The 17,014-nt window shown below is 33.1% G+C and overlaps 1 protein-coding gene across 1 annotated transcript; it reads right to left on the bottom strand.

Moving 5' to 3' along the window:
* Positions 1-837: 837 nt before the first annotated feature.
* On the bottom strand, positions 838-1,395 carry LOC104611364 (uncharacterized). The gene has a single exon (XM_010278384.1). The coding sequence runs from the start codon at positions 1,393-1,395 to the stop codon at positions 838-840; it is 558 nt and encodes a 185-aa protein (XP_010276686.1).
* Positions 1,396-17,014: the final 15,619 nt, after the last annotated feature.

Raw genomic sequence — 17,014 nt, 5'->3', positions numbered from 1 at the left:
TTCTAGTTGTGCTCTGCGATTGGTCAGATGATGCACACTCTTAATTCACTTATTACTCTACAGTCTACAACATCCTTGCCTTTCGATCTCTTCAGCTTTCTTCGCCTTTATCTGCAACTTGAAGTAGAACCAGAGTGTCATTATTGCTGCTTCATGCTCGTTCTATAAACTGCTCTCAGCCCGAATTAAGGCCTTCTTTTGAGATCGTCGCTTTTGATATTTATGGAGCCATTATTATTCGAGGTCATACACTCTAATCGGAGGCTCTCCGTTAGGCACTGAGAAGATCAAACGGCGTTGTACCAGAATCTAAATGAGCCTCTGAATTAAGTCTACTTTGATGACATTAATCCTCTTTCTTTTTGCATTCAAGAATGTAGAAGCTGTGTTGAAACAACTTCAGCTATCCTCTCATGCATCATGACCATCAGGCTCTGAGGAATGGCCCTGCTGGTCCTTTCAGAACCCTATATATGATGGGAGATAATACATGCTGATGCTGGTAGGACATTCATGGTTTCCCATCTTGACAAGGAAACGATATCTAGTCTACCAACAGAACGTTTAGTGGCTCAAACCCAAAACCCAGAAGCTTATTAACAAGGCAATGATCTTGTTGAATGAACCACATTGAGTTGGAGAGAGAGAGAGAGAGATTTCAGTGAAGAGCATTGACAAATTGATTTAAAAGCAGAGTTTCTTTCACTTTTATGTATGTATTAAAAATACACAGTTGATGATTACAATGTACAACTACAAACGCAAACCAAATAAGAAAGAAAAACAGAAAATGGTGATCGATTTACAGTAAAAACACTCGAATCTCTGCTCTCTCCCTTAATCAATGATGATGGGCATATTATATCTGCAGAGAGGACAAGTCATCTTCCGCTCAAGCCACTTCACAATGCAGTGGAGACGAAACGTGTTCTTGCACTCCATCATCCTCCCATGGCTTCCAACCTCCATCTCTTCATGGCATACTCCACAAACCAGCCCAGCCTCCTCAATCGCCACCTTGCTCAGCCCTTCAAATATCGGGTCGGAAGTCTTCTCCAAAAGCTTCCCCAACTCAACCGCAATCTTCAACTCCACCGCCATTAAAGCTCCTCTGTAGTCCCCACCTGGGCCTGCTCTCAGCCTCGCCAGCTCCACCGTTCTTGCACTCAACGCTGCAAACAACACTTCTTCTGGACCCAGTTTCCACGGGACTCCTGGCTGGGGGTGATGTTTCCGTTCAAGCCTGCTTCTGCTTCTCCAGCTTGAGGTCGCACTAAGTTTACCTCCGCCATTTTCCAAGCTCTCCAGAAGTTCTGCCATGGCTTTTGCTATCTGGAATTCGTCGAAACTCGATACATCAATTCTCTCTGCTGAAGAAGAACAACAAGAAACCATAATGGACACAGATTAATCAGACTGAATTAATGGATGGTTTTGAGGTGATGGGTTCTGTAATTTTATTTGTGATCTTAGTTCTACACTTCTACTATGAATAGGAGTTGAGAGGATTTAGAAACAGAGTTACTAAGTTTAACACGCAAGTCACTGGATGCAAGAAAATTAGAATTTCAGGTGTTATATTTGAATTCTAATTCCTGCTACTTTTAATTTTAGAAACTATGTATCAATAAAATAAATATTAAAAAATTTAATTATCATGAATCAAGAGAAAATTGTAATAGTAAACAATTTAAAATTACTAAATTAAAATAAAAAGAAAAAGATTATGTCGGTGTTATAGAAAAGCACCCGGAAATGGAATTACTTTTATCCTGTGACTCCGTGTGGCAGGTCAGTTTTTTAACTGTTTAGGTGAAATGGGTTAATTGTAATTTTTTAAAAAATACTAAAAATTAATTAACATATAGAAAAATAAAAAATTGTAAAAATAAAAATATGTCTCTAATAACAACAACAACAATAATAATAATAATAATATATTTGTTATATTAAAAAATGTGATAAATGAAAATTATTGTTGCCATATTAAACAGTTAAACCGTTTGACTGACAGACCAGGTTATTGGATTGTTGACTTAGTTATACTATTTTGTGAATACTCGGTTTAGGGGCTAGTCAAGACCTGGAATTAAGAATGGCAACGGCGGGGCCGGGTTTTGCCTTCCCGTACCCGACCCCGGATTCAAATTCCCCGACTTTGCCTCGCCCTATTTTGGTCATTTTTACTTGTATATTTATTAATTTTTTTAAATATACCTAGAATTATTTTATGTATAATATAATATAATATATAATATTATAATATATGTTATATAATATAGTCAGGGTGGGGTGGACAAATACCGCCATTGCCCCGTCCCCAACCCTAGAGTTTTGGGTTTTTCCTGAACCCGCACTGAACCCCAATTTGTGGTAAAAAAAACCCCACCTCAATTGGGGTAGAGCCCCACAGGGATGAGTCAATTTGCCATCTCTACCTAGAATCCTAGCCAGATGTTGGCTCAATTGGTCCAACCAATTAGGAGTTAGGTCAGCAGTGGGTTCAAAACATTGTTATAATTGTGTTAATTTTAAGGGTAAATTACATATAGGTAGCTTATACTTTGGGGGTAGTGATAGATAGGTACCTTGAACTTTCAATTGCAATGCTTGAGTACCCGAAACTCTCAAAAATATACACCTGGGTCCATCCGTTAATATTTTGCCAGTTAAACATTACATAATATCAAAAATACCCTTATTGTGTATTTTTTAGATCATTCTACGGAGTAAAATCATCACCAAAAAATGTTGCTATTGGAAATTTGAATATGTTATTTGTTATCCATGAGAAGGGTATTTTTGACATTATATAATGTTTAATTGACGAAATACTAACGGATGGTTGTAAGTGTCTATTTTTGAGAGTTTAGGGTACTCAAGTATTGCAATTGAAAGTTCAAAGTGCCTATCTATCACTACCCCAAAGTATAGGGCACCTATCTATAATTTACCCTAATTTTAATTTTGTAGGTTTAATTGCATAGGGTCAAAGGGTCAAAATAGAAAACACAACTCCAATGTATCCATTTATGTATGATCCGTCCAGTCATGCAAGTTCAACTTGCAAGCAAAATCACATAAATACAAAATCAATATTAAAATTATATCTTAGAAAAATGTATAGCAAATATCTATACTACTATAAAAAGTACAAATAGCCTCTAAAATTTTCGGAATTTTTCTTGACTAAAATATCCCCTTTTTTGAAATATGGTCCCTTTATTGTGAGGGTAAAAATGTAAATTGAATACAATTATTCAATGCATTCAATTCCCTCATTCAATCCTAAATTTAAGGTATTAACTCCCATTCACCCTCATTGAATCATATATTTAAATCATTTTTATTTATTCTCATCACTAAATTCCACTAGTTAAATCCATACATAATAAATTAATAATTTCAATAACAAAAACTTATACTTTTAAAATCTATATGAAAAAAATAATGTTTTTATCTAGGTGGTGGTAAGAAATTAAACCATTTTGGGTCAAATGGGCCAACTCATGTTGCCACAATTAAATAATAAAAAATTCAAAAAAAAAATATATATATATATATATATATAGAAATTAAAGAAAAATTTAGGAACATTTTTAATATCATATATTCAACATATTAAACAATAATAATTATGATAAATAAGAAATAATTTTATTAATTATGGAAATGGAATATAAAATTTAAAACCAATTGGAAATAAAACTGTTTTTCTATTCCCTTCTCTCTCATTAAATCTCATATCTAAATTATATTATCTCATTAAATTCTATATTCGAGATATATTTTTCTCATCATTAAAATCTATAAATTAAATCCACAATATTAATTTTAATAGTATAAAAATAAATATTTTGAAAAATAATTTGAAAACAAAACCATTTTCTTCCCTCTCGATGGTGGGCAAGAAATTCAACCATTTGGCCGGGGTTAAATGAGTTAATCAACAATGCCATAATTTAATAATAAAAAATTAAAATAAATAGAATATAAAATATAGAAAAAATGAAAATAATTGGGCATATCTCTAATATTTTATATTCATTATACTAAACAAAATAAGTATAAAAGATAAGAAGTATTTTTATTAATGATGAAAATAGAATGTCAAATCTAAAACCAACCTAGAAATGAAATGGCATCATAGTCAAAATAATAAAATTTTAAAAATAGAAAATAAAAATAATCACAAAAATAATAAACTAGAGAAAATCGAAAAACCAAACTATTTTCCTTTTTGGATCGTCAGTTGGGTCAAATGGATTAACTGATGATGTCATAGTTAAATAATAAATCTCTAAAAGTAAAAAAAGTACAAATAATGAAAAGAATATAAAATTATAAAAAATGTGTGCACATCTCTAATATATTAATTATATCAAACAAAGATTAAGTGCAATAAGTAAAAATTATTTATATAATGTAGATGAAATATATAATTTAAAATTGATCTAAAAGCAAAGCTATTTTCCTACCTAGATGGTGGGTCAATTATCCAACTTTTCAAATTAACTCATGGTGTCATAATTGAATAATAAATAATTAAAAAAAAAGATAAAACACAAAAAATGAAATAGTATAGAATTTTGTCTAAAACATTTGGGAACATTTCTAATGTTATATGTTATATATTCATCATGTCAAATAAAAATAATTGTTAATTTTTATTTATGATGGAAATAGAATACAAAATTTAATAAATAATAATTTTTATTGTAATTTAAAATTTCCACATGAAGTCAGAATTTTTCGTGTATATTTTACTTTTATTTCATACATACATACATACATACATACATACATACATACATACATACATACATACATACATACATACATACATACATACATACATACATACATACATACATACATACATACATACATACATATATGTGCATATAGTATATTTATTTATACTATTAAAAGTACCAATGAGGGCGTGGAACTTTACTAAACTACCCCTATTTTTTAATTTAGTCCCTCTTTAACTCTAAGAGCTAATAATGTAATATCATTTATAATTTTTCACCTTATTTAGTTCACTCTCATTATGTCTTATATTTAAGGTATTAACTCAAATTCTCTCCATTAAATCTTGTATTTAAGATATTTTTTATCTAATAATTCTAATAATTAGATCTTTATCAAATACAAAAATAATTTTTAACAATAAGAAACCCATGTTTTTAAAGGGTAAAATGCTAAAACGTCCCCTGAAGTTTCTAACCATTGCTGAAAGCCTCCCCTAAAGTTTGGTAATTGCAATCACCTCTCTTGAACTTAAACATAGTTGCAAGTATAATCTTCCTCTTATAATACTCTAACATGAGGCATGTAAATGTCCAAAATAACCATGTAGTTACTTTGACTAAAATGTTTATTTTCCAAGTTTTCCCTTAATATCAATTACTACCCCAAACCCTTCCAATATTTTCCAAAATTGATTTATTGTATAAATTTTACTTTCATATGAATCACTCAAAGGTAAAGTTGCAATTTTAAACTTTTTTTGTTGTTTAAATTTTGTATTGTTTGCTATGCAAAAATTAGACTCAATAATAACTACATGGGTATTTTGGACATTTGTGTGCCTCTTGTTAGAGGATTCTAAGAGGGGGTCTACTTGCAACTATATTAGAAAATTTAAGGGAGGCGATTGAAATTACCAAACTTCTGGAGAGATTTCAGCAACGGTTAGAAACTTTAGGGGAGGTTTCAGTAAGTTACCTTTTTTCAAATTAACAAAAAAAAAAAAAACCAAAACCATTCTTCCATCTAAGTGGTGGGTAAGCCAATTCAACCTTTAGGGCCAATTGGGTGAATCCATGATATCATAGCTAAATAAAAAATGTAGATAAAATTGTTAATTTCTCTAATATTTTATATTAATCATATTAAAGAAAAAAGTGTCATAAACAAAAATTATTTTCATTGATAATCCAAATGAAATACAAATTTTAAAACCAACAAAAAAATGAAATTGATTTCCTATTTGGTCTAGGTCAACAGTTCAACTTTTAGGTCAAATGTGTCAATATTTGACATCATAATTAAATAATAAAAATTAAAAAACATGATAGAAATGAAAAAATGAAAAAAATACATAAATTTTGCAAAAAAAAAAATCATTTGGGCGCATCTCTAATATTGTATATTCATCATATTAAACAAAAACAAGTGTCATAAATAAGGATTATTTTTATACACATGGAAATATAAAAAATGTTAAAAATATAATTTGAATTTAGTCTCTTGCTAATTGTGAGGATAAAAATTGTAATTTGAACTATTATTTTTAACCTCATTCAAATCCCTCTCATTAAGTCATATATTTGAGGTGCTAACGTCCATTCTCTCCCATTAAATGATATATTTAAGATATTTTCTCACCAATAAATTATGTTATTAGATCTATATCCAACACTTTTAAAAATATAGATCACGTTTTTTTTTTAAATTGAACCAAAAAATGAAATTGTCCTTTTGTCTAGGTGATGGGTAAGGTCAACCATCTGGGTCAAATGGGTCAAGCCATGATTTCATAATTAAATAATAAAAATTAAAGAAATAGAACACAAAAAATACAAAATATTTGTAGAAAACATTTGGAACATCTCTAATATATAATTATTTTATACATATAGAAATATATACAAAATTTAAAAGAATTTGAATGTATATTACTATCTTCACCATCTAAAATTGCCACATGCAAAGCACGTACAAATTTACTAGTCTTAATAAATGTCAAAACACTTAGAAAGATTAAAATGACAAACTTGTTTGTGAGAGAATGAGAGTGGATGATGATGATTATGATTATGATAACTGTATTTTATTATAAAATATTTATAATAATATGATGGTGTTTGTATATGTTCTTTTGGTAAGACTGCTTATTTGATGCATATTGGCAACCACCTCCTAAAAGTGTCATAGATCGAAGTCTCATGGAAGCTATTTTCATGTAATCTTATTCATGATATATATGGAAGTCAAAAACATTTTTTGTTATAATAATGGCCTTTACAGTATGTGTAACCAATCCATGTATGTCTCAACCAATGAATTCTGTCATTGAAATTTTGTTAAATTAGTAGTCTTTCAACTTGGACAAGTCCAAATCAAATCAGACTGACCCAGCCCGCATTTTCACATGTGGGTTGGATGTTGGCCCAATACTTTTGGTTTTTTATTTTTTAGGCTGTGCTCAGGCCTACATCTTAGATATGTACTTAAATACCTAATATACATATAATGTAGTTGATTGACCAATCTGATCCAAACTTGGGCTCAAACCTAACTTGAATGCAATTGAACAGATCAAAGCTAACATCTTTTAGCCTAATTCTTAGGATTGGGCATGGGTTGATCTTAAATCCAATCCATCCTGTCGGATTGCCACCTCTAAAAATAGACGTTAAGTTTTGGATTATATGCTAACCTTTGATTGACCCAAATTTTATAGGCGGCCTGTTTAAGGAAAGACTTCATATTAACGGTTTTGATTAGCCATAAAACTATTAATTTGACCATGTCAGAAACTTAGTGATTCGTCTGCAAATTAAGACATTTTTATTATTAGATTCAATCATCCAAAACCCCATCAGGTTTTAAGGCTTATTGTTAATAGGGAATGATTAAGGCTTAGAATAAAAGTGGCAGAAGTTTTGGTATTCTTTAAATTTGTTAAAAACCTCCGGGGGTTTAAGAAATTTTCCCTTTCTTTGATTAACAATAGCCTATTCATTGGATGGGTGGGACTAGTTTGCTAACCCATTTCATTTGGTCAGTCGGTCAGTTTGGGTTGATTCAAACCTGACCGGCTGATCCATTGACATCCCTACTGCCATACATCTTTCTAAGTCTCTTCCAAGAAAAATAAATGAAGGAAATGAAAATGTTATAAAGATGGACATAAATACAATTTTTGCCAACATAACTGATTCAACAGCCTATTAACATTTCCTGAGGTATTCGTTCATACAACCTAGATGGATATTTCATGCTTTTAAAACGGATTTATCATTCAATGCCCCTGTTCGGTTATAATTTATATAATCAATCAAAGTTTGAGACCACAAGCCAAAAATTCTAATCGGTTTCCAATATGTGTGATCAAATGAATAACATCAGAAGAAATTTCAGGTATTTGTCTCTAGTTATCATGTTGTTACAAAAGAATTTCTTACTTCTTTTTCATTGCAGATTTAGGGAAGAAGTCGAGAAAGGGTTAAATGTGGCATTGAGATGGTGGAGGAAACTGATAAAAAGAGATTCAATTTGGTTTTCTCTTCTGTGAGGTAAGTGTTTCTTTAAATATGTATCATGCAATTAAAATTTATAGACCCTAGCTCTAAAGATACCACCGAATCAGCCCCCCATAGCACATCTCTGTCATGTATTGGAAATATCTCCTAATGATAATATCCGGAATGATGATTGATGTCATTATCAGGAGTTCTCAATACACGGCGGGGATGTGCTGTGGGACGTTGTTGGGGGCTGATTTGAACTCAGTTCTAAATAGTGACAGTTGATTATGTTCACAGAATATTACAAGAAATGGTATGGGCTGAAGAGCACTATGGGGGAGGTAGAGCTGGTAAAGCTTCTAACACTAATACTATGTTTGATTTGAAGGAAAATGTAGGGAAAGGTAGGGAAGCCTTTACAACCCTTGTATTGTTTTCCCTGTCTTTCCCTTTCTTTCCCTACCTTTTCCTTCAAACCAAACATAGCCTAAGCGTCTATTTGGCATCGATGTCGTTGCTCCAGAAAATATTAATATGTTTGGAATCATTTTTTCATAAAAAACGGTACTCCAAGCCACGCCTTGGAAATCAAGAAGGTGTGGTTTGAAGCAACGCCAAATTCGACGTTTTCTTAGATTAGAGCTTCTTGTTGCCAATGAGGACATGATGTGGCAGTAACGTGGACTTCCTATAATGGGTACCAGTGCTGAAAACAGATATAGAGCACTGGTACCAAACAGAAAGTGTTGTTGTTGTTCCAGGAAACGTCCTACTTGGCACTGGCAGTAACATTTCGAAACAAAAAAAAAAAAAGACACCATTTTCTCAAAAAATGGTGCTTTCAACCCATACATACACAACACTGTTTTCTGCAGCATCTATGTCAAACATATACTAAAACGGTGTTTGATGGTATGGCCGTTTATTGGAGTTATTTACAAAAAAACAAACGTCCACGCTAATAGATATTGCATTTTTTTGTTTGGTATTGTTTGTGCCATATTGGCATTGAAGGAGGCGTTTCCCCAAAGCTTCTGTTTGTTAACCGTTTATTTATACTATTTTTTATTTCTTATAATTGTGATTCAGTGCTACCTTTTACATGATAAATTCTATTTATTTTCATGTCAATAAGTACCCAGATTTGAATCCAACGGTCCATTTTGGATGTAGATCAAACCCCACGGTTTGGATTTTACATGCCATCAAACAAGATGGTGTTTTGACGGTGTCAAGCCTAACATATAAGATGGTGTTTGTAAGAGGATTTTTCTCTTCATTTTCTCACTTTCTACCCACCCTTGTCTTGTTATCTTCTATTAAGAAACAGCAACAATGTATCTTGAACATCAACTCCCATGTTTGTATTGCCACCTCCACAGATACATTATGGTAAGTGACAAACAAGAACCCCCTCTCCATTGGGGGAAGGAAAAGAGACTGTAGAATCTCTACTTTGTTTGAACTGTATCATATCTTCACTATAGAAAATATACCTGCCAAACGGTCTCTTGGGGATTAATGGGAATCATCTCTGCGTCTATGGATTGAAACACTTAAAAACTTAGTCCATATTTTTGTTTGGAATCAGGCCAAAACCTAGTTTGAAGCTCAAAACTGAAACAGAAAAACCTTGGATAAAGAGTTTGAGCTTTCTCACAACTGGAAAAATGGGAGTGACTACTTCTGTGGATACAAATCTGTGATTCCTGATGAATATCCTAAACAAATTTTCTTATACAAATCCGGCATCTTGTTTCCTCGACAAGTTTGCCGTCTTTTTTTCAGAGTAGGATTTTTCTGGTGAGTCCTAGCTTCTCTGCTCTCCTTGTTCTATGTTTATGTTTGTTCTATTGTCATGGTCACTTACTGGTTTATAATTTTATCTTTCAGATGAATCTGACTGACTTTGAAGATCATCCACTCAATGCAACTGAGAATGGTGGGAATGATATTTATTACACAAGATGATAGAATTAGTATTTGGCCATTTGGGTGATACCTATCTTTGGACATGTCTTTTTGTTCAAGTTTCAGACAGGGAGGAAACGAACTAAAATACATTGCTGTAAATAACTATTATTTAGAATATGGAAGTCTCATGGAAACTATTTTCAAGTAATCTTATTCATGATAATACAATATGGAAGTCATTTTTTGTTCATTTATCATCATTTTTAATTTAATTTATTAGTTGTATTCAATATTCGAACAAGAGGTCATTTATTGGTGCAATGGTAGAATCTAGGATTGACAATCTTAATAACGCGGATCAAGGAAAAACAGCCAATCACTTTGTGCAAAAAAGAAAGCCAAAGATTAGATTGGCATCCAGTCCACTGCCCACCCCCTGTAGTTGGGAGCAACATCGCGTGCAGGGGTGTCAATTGGACCGGATTTGGTCCAATCCGATCTAATCCAATGTGAATCTATTATAAATGGATCAGGTCCAATCCAATCCGATGAATGTTTTAGATCAATTGGACCGATTCAATTGAATGTTTGGACCATCCAATCTGTTCAAATTCATTTTGATTTAAATTGGTTTTAACCCAAATCCAGTCCATTGACACATATATTCTTATCTTATATCAATGGACCAGACATTGGTTTAATCCAACCCAATCCAATATAAATTTGTTACGAATGGAGCAGGTCCAATCCAATCTAATAAATATTTTGGGTTAGACTGGTCCAATCCAATGTCTTATTGGTCTGTCCAATCAGTCTAAATTGATTTTGGAATGAACGGGGTTAATATCTACACACATAAACACACGGATGTCAAATTTTAGTGCGGCTGATTGATCAACCTGAGCCTAGCCATGGCCCAAGTCCAACCTGAGTGCATTATATTTCAGCGCTAGTTGGCTCTGGATTAGACAGATCAAACTTAACATCGAATTCAATATTTAAACCTAATTCTTAGGGTTGGGCCTGGGTTGATCTTAAACCCAGCCCATCCTGGCCCAAACTTCATAGGCCACCTGTTTAGAGGAAAGACTTTCATGTAGTTTTGATTAGCCATGAAGCTATTAATTTGACCATGCCTGAAACCTAGTGATTCATCTGCAAGTAGGACATTTTTGTTATTAGATTCAACCATCCAAAACCCCAAGGCTTTTTTTTTTTAATTGTCTCTCCCATTCTGCCAAAGTGCCAAGATTAACAGTAGAATCTATAATTCTTTAATGGGGAATGCTTGAGAATTAGCTTCAACCATCCAAAACCCCCATAAGGCTTTTTTTCTTTTTTTCCTTTTTTATCTCTCCCATTCTGTCAAAGTGCCAAGATTAACAGTAGAATCTATAATCCTTTAATGGGGAATGCTTGAGGATTAGAATAAAACTGGCAGAAGTTTTAGTATTCCTTAAATTTGTTAAAAACCTCAGGGGAGAATTTTTCCCTTTCTTTGATGAATAGCCTATTCATTGAATGGGTTGGATTGGGTTTGGTAACCCATTTCGTTTGGTCGGTCAGTTTGGGTTGATCCAAACCTGACCGGCCGATCCATTGACACCCCTACTGCTATACATCTTTCTAACTCTCCCCCAAGAAAAAGAAATAAAGAAATAAAGAAAACAGACATGTTATGAACATGGGTATAAATACAATTTGGGTAAATTGCTGAAACCTCTCTTGATGTTTGATGTTTCTTACCGTTGCTGAAACATCCCTAGAGTTTAGTAGTTGCAATCACCTCCCCTAAGATTTCTGATACAGTTGCAAGTAAACCCTCTCCGGTTGAATCTTCTAAAAAAATGATGAAAATGTCTAAAATACCCATGAAGTTACTATTGAGGCTAGTTTCTAGAGAAAAAACAATGCAAATTTTATGAACAAAAAAAAAAGAGAATCTAAAGTTGCATCTTACCTTTGAGTGATTGATATGAAGGGCAAATTTGGAAAAAAATCAATTTCAGAAAAGAGATTAGAAGGATTTGAGGTAGTGATTTATATGAATAGAAAATATGAAAAATAAACATTTTTGTCAAAGTAACTGCATGGGTATTTTGAACATTTTTATGTCTCTTTTTAAAAGATTCTATCAAAGGGGATCTACTTGCAACAATATAAAAAAATAAAGGGAAAGTTATTGCAATTATCAAACTTCAAGGAAAGTTTCAGCAATAACCAGAAACTTCAAGGGAGGTATAAGAAATTTACCCATACAATGTTTGCCAACAAAACTGATTCAACGGGCTAATAACATTTCTTGAGATCTTCATTCATGCAACCTAGATGAATATTTCATGCTTCTAACACGGATTTATCATTCAATGCCCTTGGACGGTTATAATTTATATAATCTTTTGAAGAACAGGTAAAAACATTATCATACAATCAGAAGTTCTAAGGCGATACCATTCTCCTCTAATGAGACTACAAGCCAAAAATGGAGTAATCTTCATTTCCCTGGTCGTTTTCCAACATGTCTGATCAAATGAATAACATCAGAAGAAATTTTAGGTATTGTCTCTATGCCTTCAGAAGAACAACATTTCTAGTTATCATGTTTTTACAAAATTATTTCTTACTTCTTTTTCATTAAAGATTCAGGGAAAAAAGGGTTAAATGTGGCATTGAGATGGTGGAGGAAACTGATAAAAAGAGGATTCAATTATTTCTCTTTTATGAGGTAAGTGTTGCTTTAAACATGTATCATTTTAGGTGATCCATTGGATTCCCTTAACCCAATCCACCTTGACCCTTTTCTCCTGCCCTAGTGATGTTGTACACTTGTACAGACTGGCGCCAGCTGGTCATCTTTGAAACTGCTATCATCAACCCTAGCTGCAGCCATTGCTTGAGAAAGAAAGAGGACTTTACTGCTTTAGAAAGGAAGAGATAACTCGGGATATTTATTGGTTTATAGTGGAGGAGAGAAGGCCCAAGCTCTGAATAGAGAATTGGATTAGACGTGCCTCGACTAGTTTCTATTTAAGCAAATGGAAATATTAGGTCCGGGGTCATGGCAAATGGTCTGACTATGGGTTAAATATGGGGCGTATCATATCGATTTTTTGAACCTTGCTTGTATGTAAACATAATATTTGCAATTTGAAAACCCAGTTCATTTCTATCAGATTTCTAAGTCTAATATTTTCAAGCTATATCACATGGTGCTCTATGAATTCCAAACAAAACTTCCAATTGCCACAACAGTGCAGAACCTTTCCCCTGCTACTTAGGGGGTAATAACAGGAAATCGGATTAGTTAAATGCTTTAACCGTGTAACAGACTGTAGAACCAATAATACTATTTAGGGGCTAATAACAGGAAATCGGATTAGTTAAACGCTTTAACTGTGTAACAGATTGTGAAACCAATAATAATGTTTCACACTCGTGACAAAATACATGAGACCTACATTGAGAGGTTGAATGGTTGTGATTCCCTGTTCACAGCCTTCTGAACAGCTAATGTCATCACGGCCAGCATCGTGATTGATCACTCAGCCAGGTTAAGGCTGCGTTTGTGGATCATAAGAACATCTTGATTGACTTAATTTGTCAAGGCATGCTATGCTCCCTCATTAGCCAACATTCTTGTGTAAATGATTCATGGAGCTAAACTTCTATAGGAGAATACCTAATCAGGATCAATTTGTTCTAAAAAGTAAAGGACCAATTAAGTGATCCAGTTCTTAATGTTATTCATTAATCCTTTTATCAATTTTGTACCATAGAAACTATTTTAATGAAATGTTTTTTCTAAGTTAAATCAAAACAGATAAATCAAAATGAACTGTCCACAAGGGAAAAGTTGTAGTATAAAATTTAAGAAAATAATTAATTATATTATTAAATGATATTTAAATATCTCATTTCCTTGGTCAAAATTGAAATACCAGATTTAGGGAATGTTTGTTTGGAACCATGCTGTGTCTAATTGAAACATGCCCCATCAGCACCACCTATGCATTTCAAGTTTAATGGTCAATTTTCTGTTTGGTTGAGACTGTTCTGAGTTAAAACAGTCATAGTGTTTCTACATGAAACATAAACCAGGAATGCTTCAAGAAACACCAATTTGATTTTTCTTGTTTTGGGAGGCAAAGTTTCAATGACCTGACTGAAGTAATGCTGATTGCTGACATTGATGAAAAATTTCTCACCAAACAGGATTCAAATACAAACAGCGGCACTTGTGTTTTGAGTATTAACGGCATTAATTTTAACTGAAAACAGTCTATGCTAATACTTAATATATCAACAATACCAAACACAACCTTAGGAAGAGAATAACCAAATATAAAACTATCACAGGTTATATGCAAAATAGTCCTTTAGAAATTAGGATGCAACTAATTTCCTCGAATCACTTTTCTATGATTTAGAAGTTATTTTGGAAGAATGAGAGAGTACGTCATTATATCCACAAAAGAGTTGGCTTTGATGAAATGGCTTGGTCATACTATTTAGGGGGCCTTCTTTTTTTGGATTTTGAGAGGGGGAAAAATTAGTCAATGGGATTTTGGTTCCCATTGACCAAGAATCCCATGTTTATTTTTCAGATTTATGTAGGGACCTGAGAAAGTTTATTTTCCTGAGTATCACTTACCTTTCCTGGGTATCATTAACCCGGGTAAGTGATACCCCATCTCCTATGTGGGTAAATAACTTTCCCACCTAGGGGGAAAGTTGCTAAGACTTGAATGGGACAAAAATGCCCCTTTTAATAATGGATTTTTATAACTAAAATGGTCATTACCTTATTTACATAGGAAATAAAAGAATATGGGTAAATGCACCTATCCAGGTAAGTGTTTCCCAAGAAAAACTTACCCAAGTAATTGCATTTACCTAGGTAAGTAACTTACCGAAAAGAGAACGAGGCCTTGGGGGGAATTCTTTTTTGAGATTTTGAAAAGGGGAAAGTTGGTTGATGGGATTTTGATTCTCATTGACCAAGAGAAACCCATGTTCTTTCTTCAAATTTATGTGGGGATCAAATAAAGTTTATTTTCCTAAGTATCTCACTTGCCTATCCTATGTGGGTAAATAACTTTTCCACATGGGGGGAAAGTTGCCAATACTTAAATGGGATAAAAATGCCCCTTTAAGGGGGTGTTCTCTTTTTAGATTTTGAGAGGTGGGGAAGTTGGTTAATGGGATTTTGATTCTCATTGACCAAGAAACCCATGTTCATTTTTCAGATTTATGTGAGGATCAATCAAAATTTATTTTCCTAGGTATCATTTACACGGGTAAGTGATACCCATGTCCTAAGTGGGTAAATTAACTTTTCCATCTAGGGGAAAGTTGCCAATACTTTGATGGGACAAAAATGCCCCTTTTAATAATGGAATTTTTATGGCTAACATGGTCATTGCCTTATTTACGTGGAAAATAAAAGAACATGGGTAAATGCACTTATCCGGATAAGTCTTTCCTACCTGGGTAAGTGACCTACTAAAAAACAAACGGAGAATTAATAATAGATTTTTATGGTTAACATGGTCAATGCCTTATTTACATGGGAAATAAAAGACCATGGGTAAATAAACTTACTTAAGTAAGTCTTTTCTAGGAAACACTTACCTGGATAAGTACATTTACTCGGGTAAATAACTTACCAAAAAGTGAAGATGGCCTTATTATTAGCCTGTAGATTCACAAGATGAAACATTATGCTATCACTGTGAGCTTTAGCCCAAAGCTCAATGCTGTGCTATGGGCTAGCTGAGTTAAGCACTCGGTAATAGATGTGGGTATATAATAAAAACTCGCCTTGTAAAGACTTATCTATGAGAAACTGGATCTTTTCTTTTAATCCAACTGAGTTTGGAAAAGCAATAAGGCCTTCTTGGGAGGAGCTGAAGATTCGGCTAAGCTGGTTCAGCTGTTTTGAAATGCAGAAGTGACTCACTGAACCAATATAGGACTGAACAGCCAATTTGGGCTCTCCACATTTTTCAGTTTCACCAAACATAGTTTTATAGTAAAGGATAATGCTTATGAGTGGTCAAAAAGTGTTTCTTTCAAATGAGGGTAGTAAATTAACGTGAGTTTTTCAGTTTTTGCAATTTTTACAAGCAAAGCCTAGGTGATAATACAGCATTGAGCTATCATTCCTTTATTGCAACCATAATCTAATTGGTGAATGTATATAAAAGTACTTTTATAAAAGTGCTTTTGTAAAAATGTTTTTATAAAAGTTCTTTCATAAAAGTGTTTTTATAGAAGTACTTTCGTAAAAGTACTTTCATAGAAGTGTTTTCGTAAAAGTGCTTTTACAAAAGTGCTTTTGTAAAAGTATTATAAAAGTACTTCCATAAAAATGCTTTTATAAAAGTACTTCCGTAAAAGTGATTTTATTAAAGTGCTTTTGTAAAAGTGCTTTCATAAAAGTACTTTTCATAAAATCAAAAGCACTTTTATAAAAGTGATTTTATGTCAGCTTCAGTTCTGATCGGTTTCAAATTGGACAAGGATTTGGCCTCATGATCGGATTATTGGAAATTTGGTTTAGGTCAAATTCAAACAATGAGAATATGGACCAATTTATTTTGGATTGGCCCAATCCAATAATTATAATGGACCGTCCAAATCTGATTTGATAAGGTTTGGATCGGATTGGATCCAATCCAAAACCGATCGATTGACACCCCTATTTACATCATGGTTCTTGATGAAACCATATAAAGTATAATGGAACACTTATCACTAGGGCTGCAACTTGGGTAGATCCAACCGGAGCCAAATCCAACCCAACCCAAACCTTTTGGGCCAAAAGATTCAAGCCTAAC

The sequence above is a fragment of the Nelumbo nucifera genome, chromosome 7, assembly GCF_055504915.1.
Source record: "Nelumbo nucifera cultivar China Antique chromosome 7, China Antique-T2T, whole genome shotgun sequence".
Classification (NCBI taxonomy): domain Eukaryota; kingdom Viridiplantae; phylum Streptophyta; class Magnoliopsida; order Proteales; family Nelumbonaceae; genus Nelumbo; species Nelumbo nucifera.
This window is presented reverse-complemented; position numbering and strand designations above follow the sequence as displayed.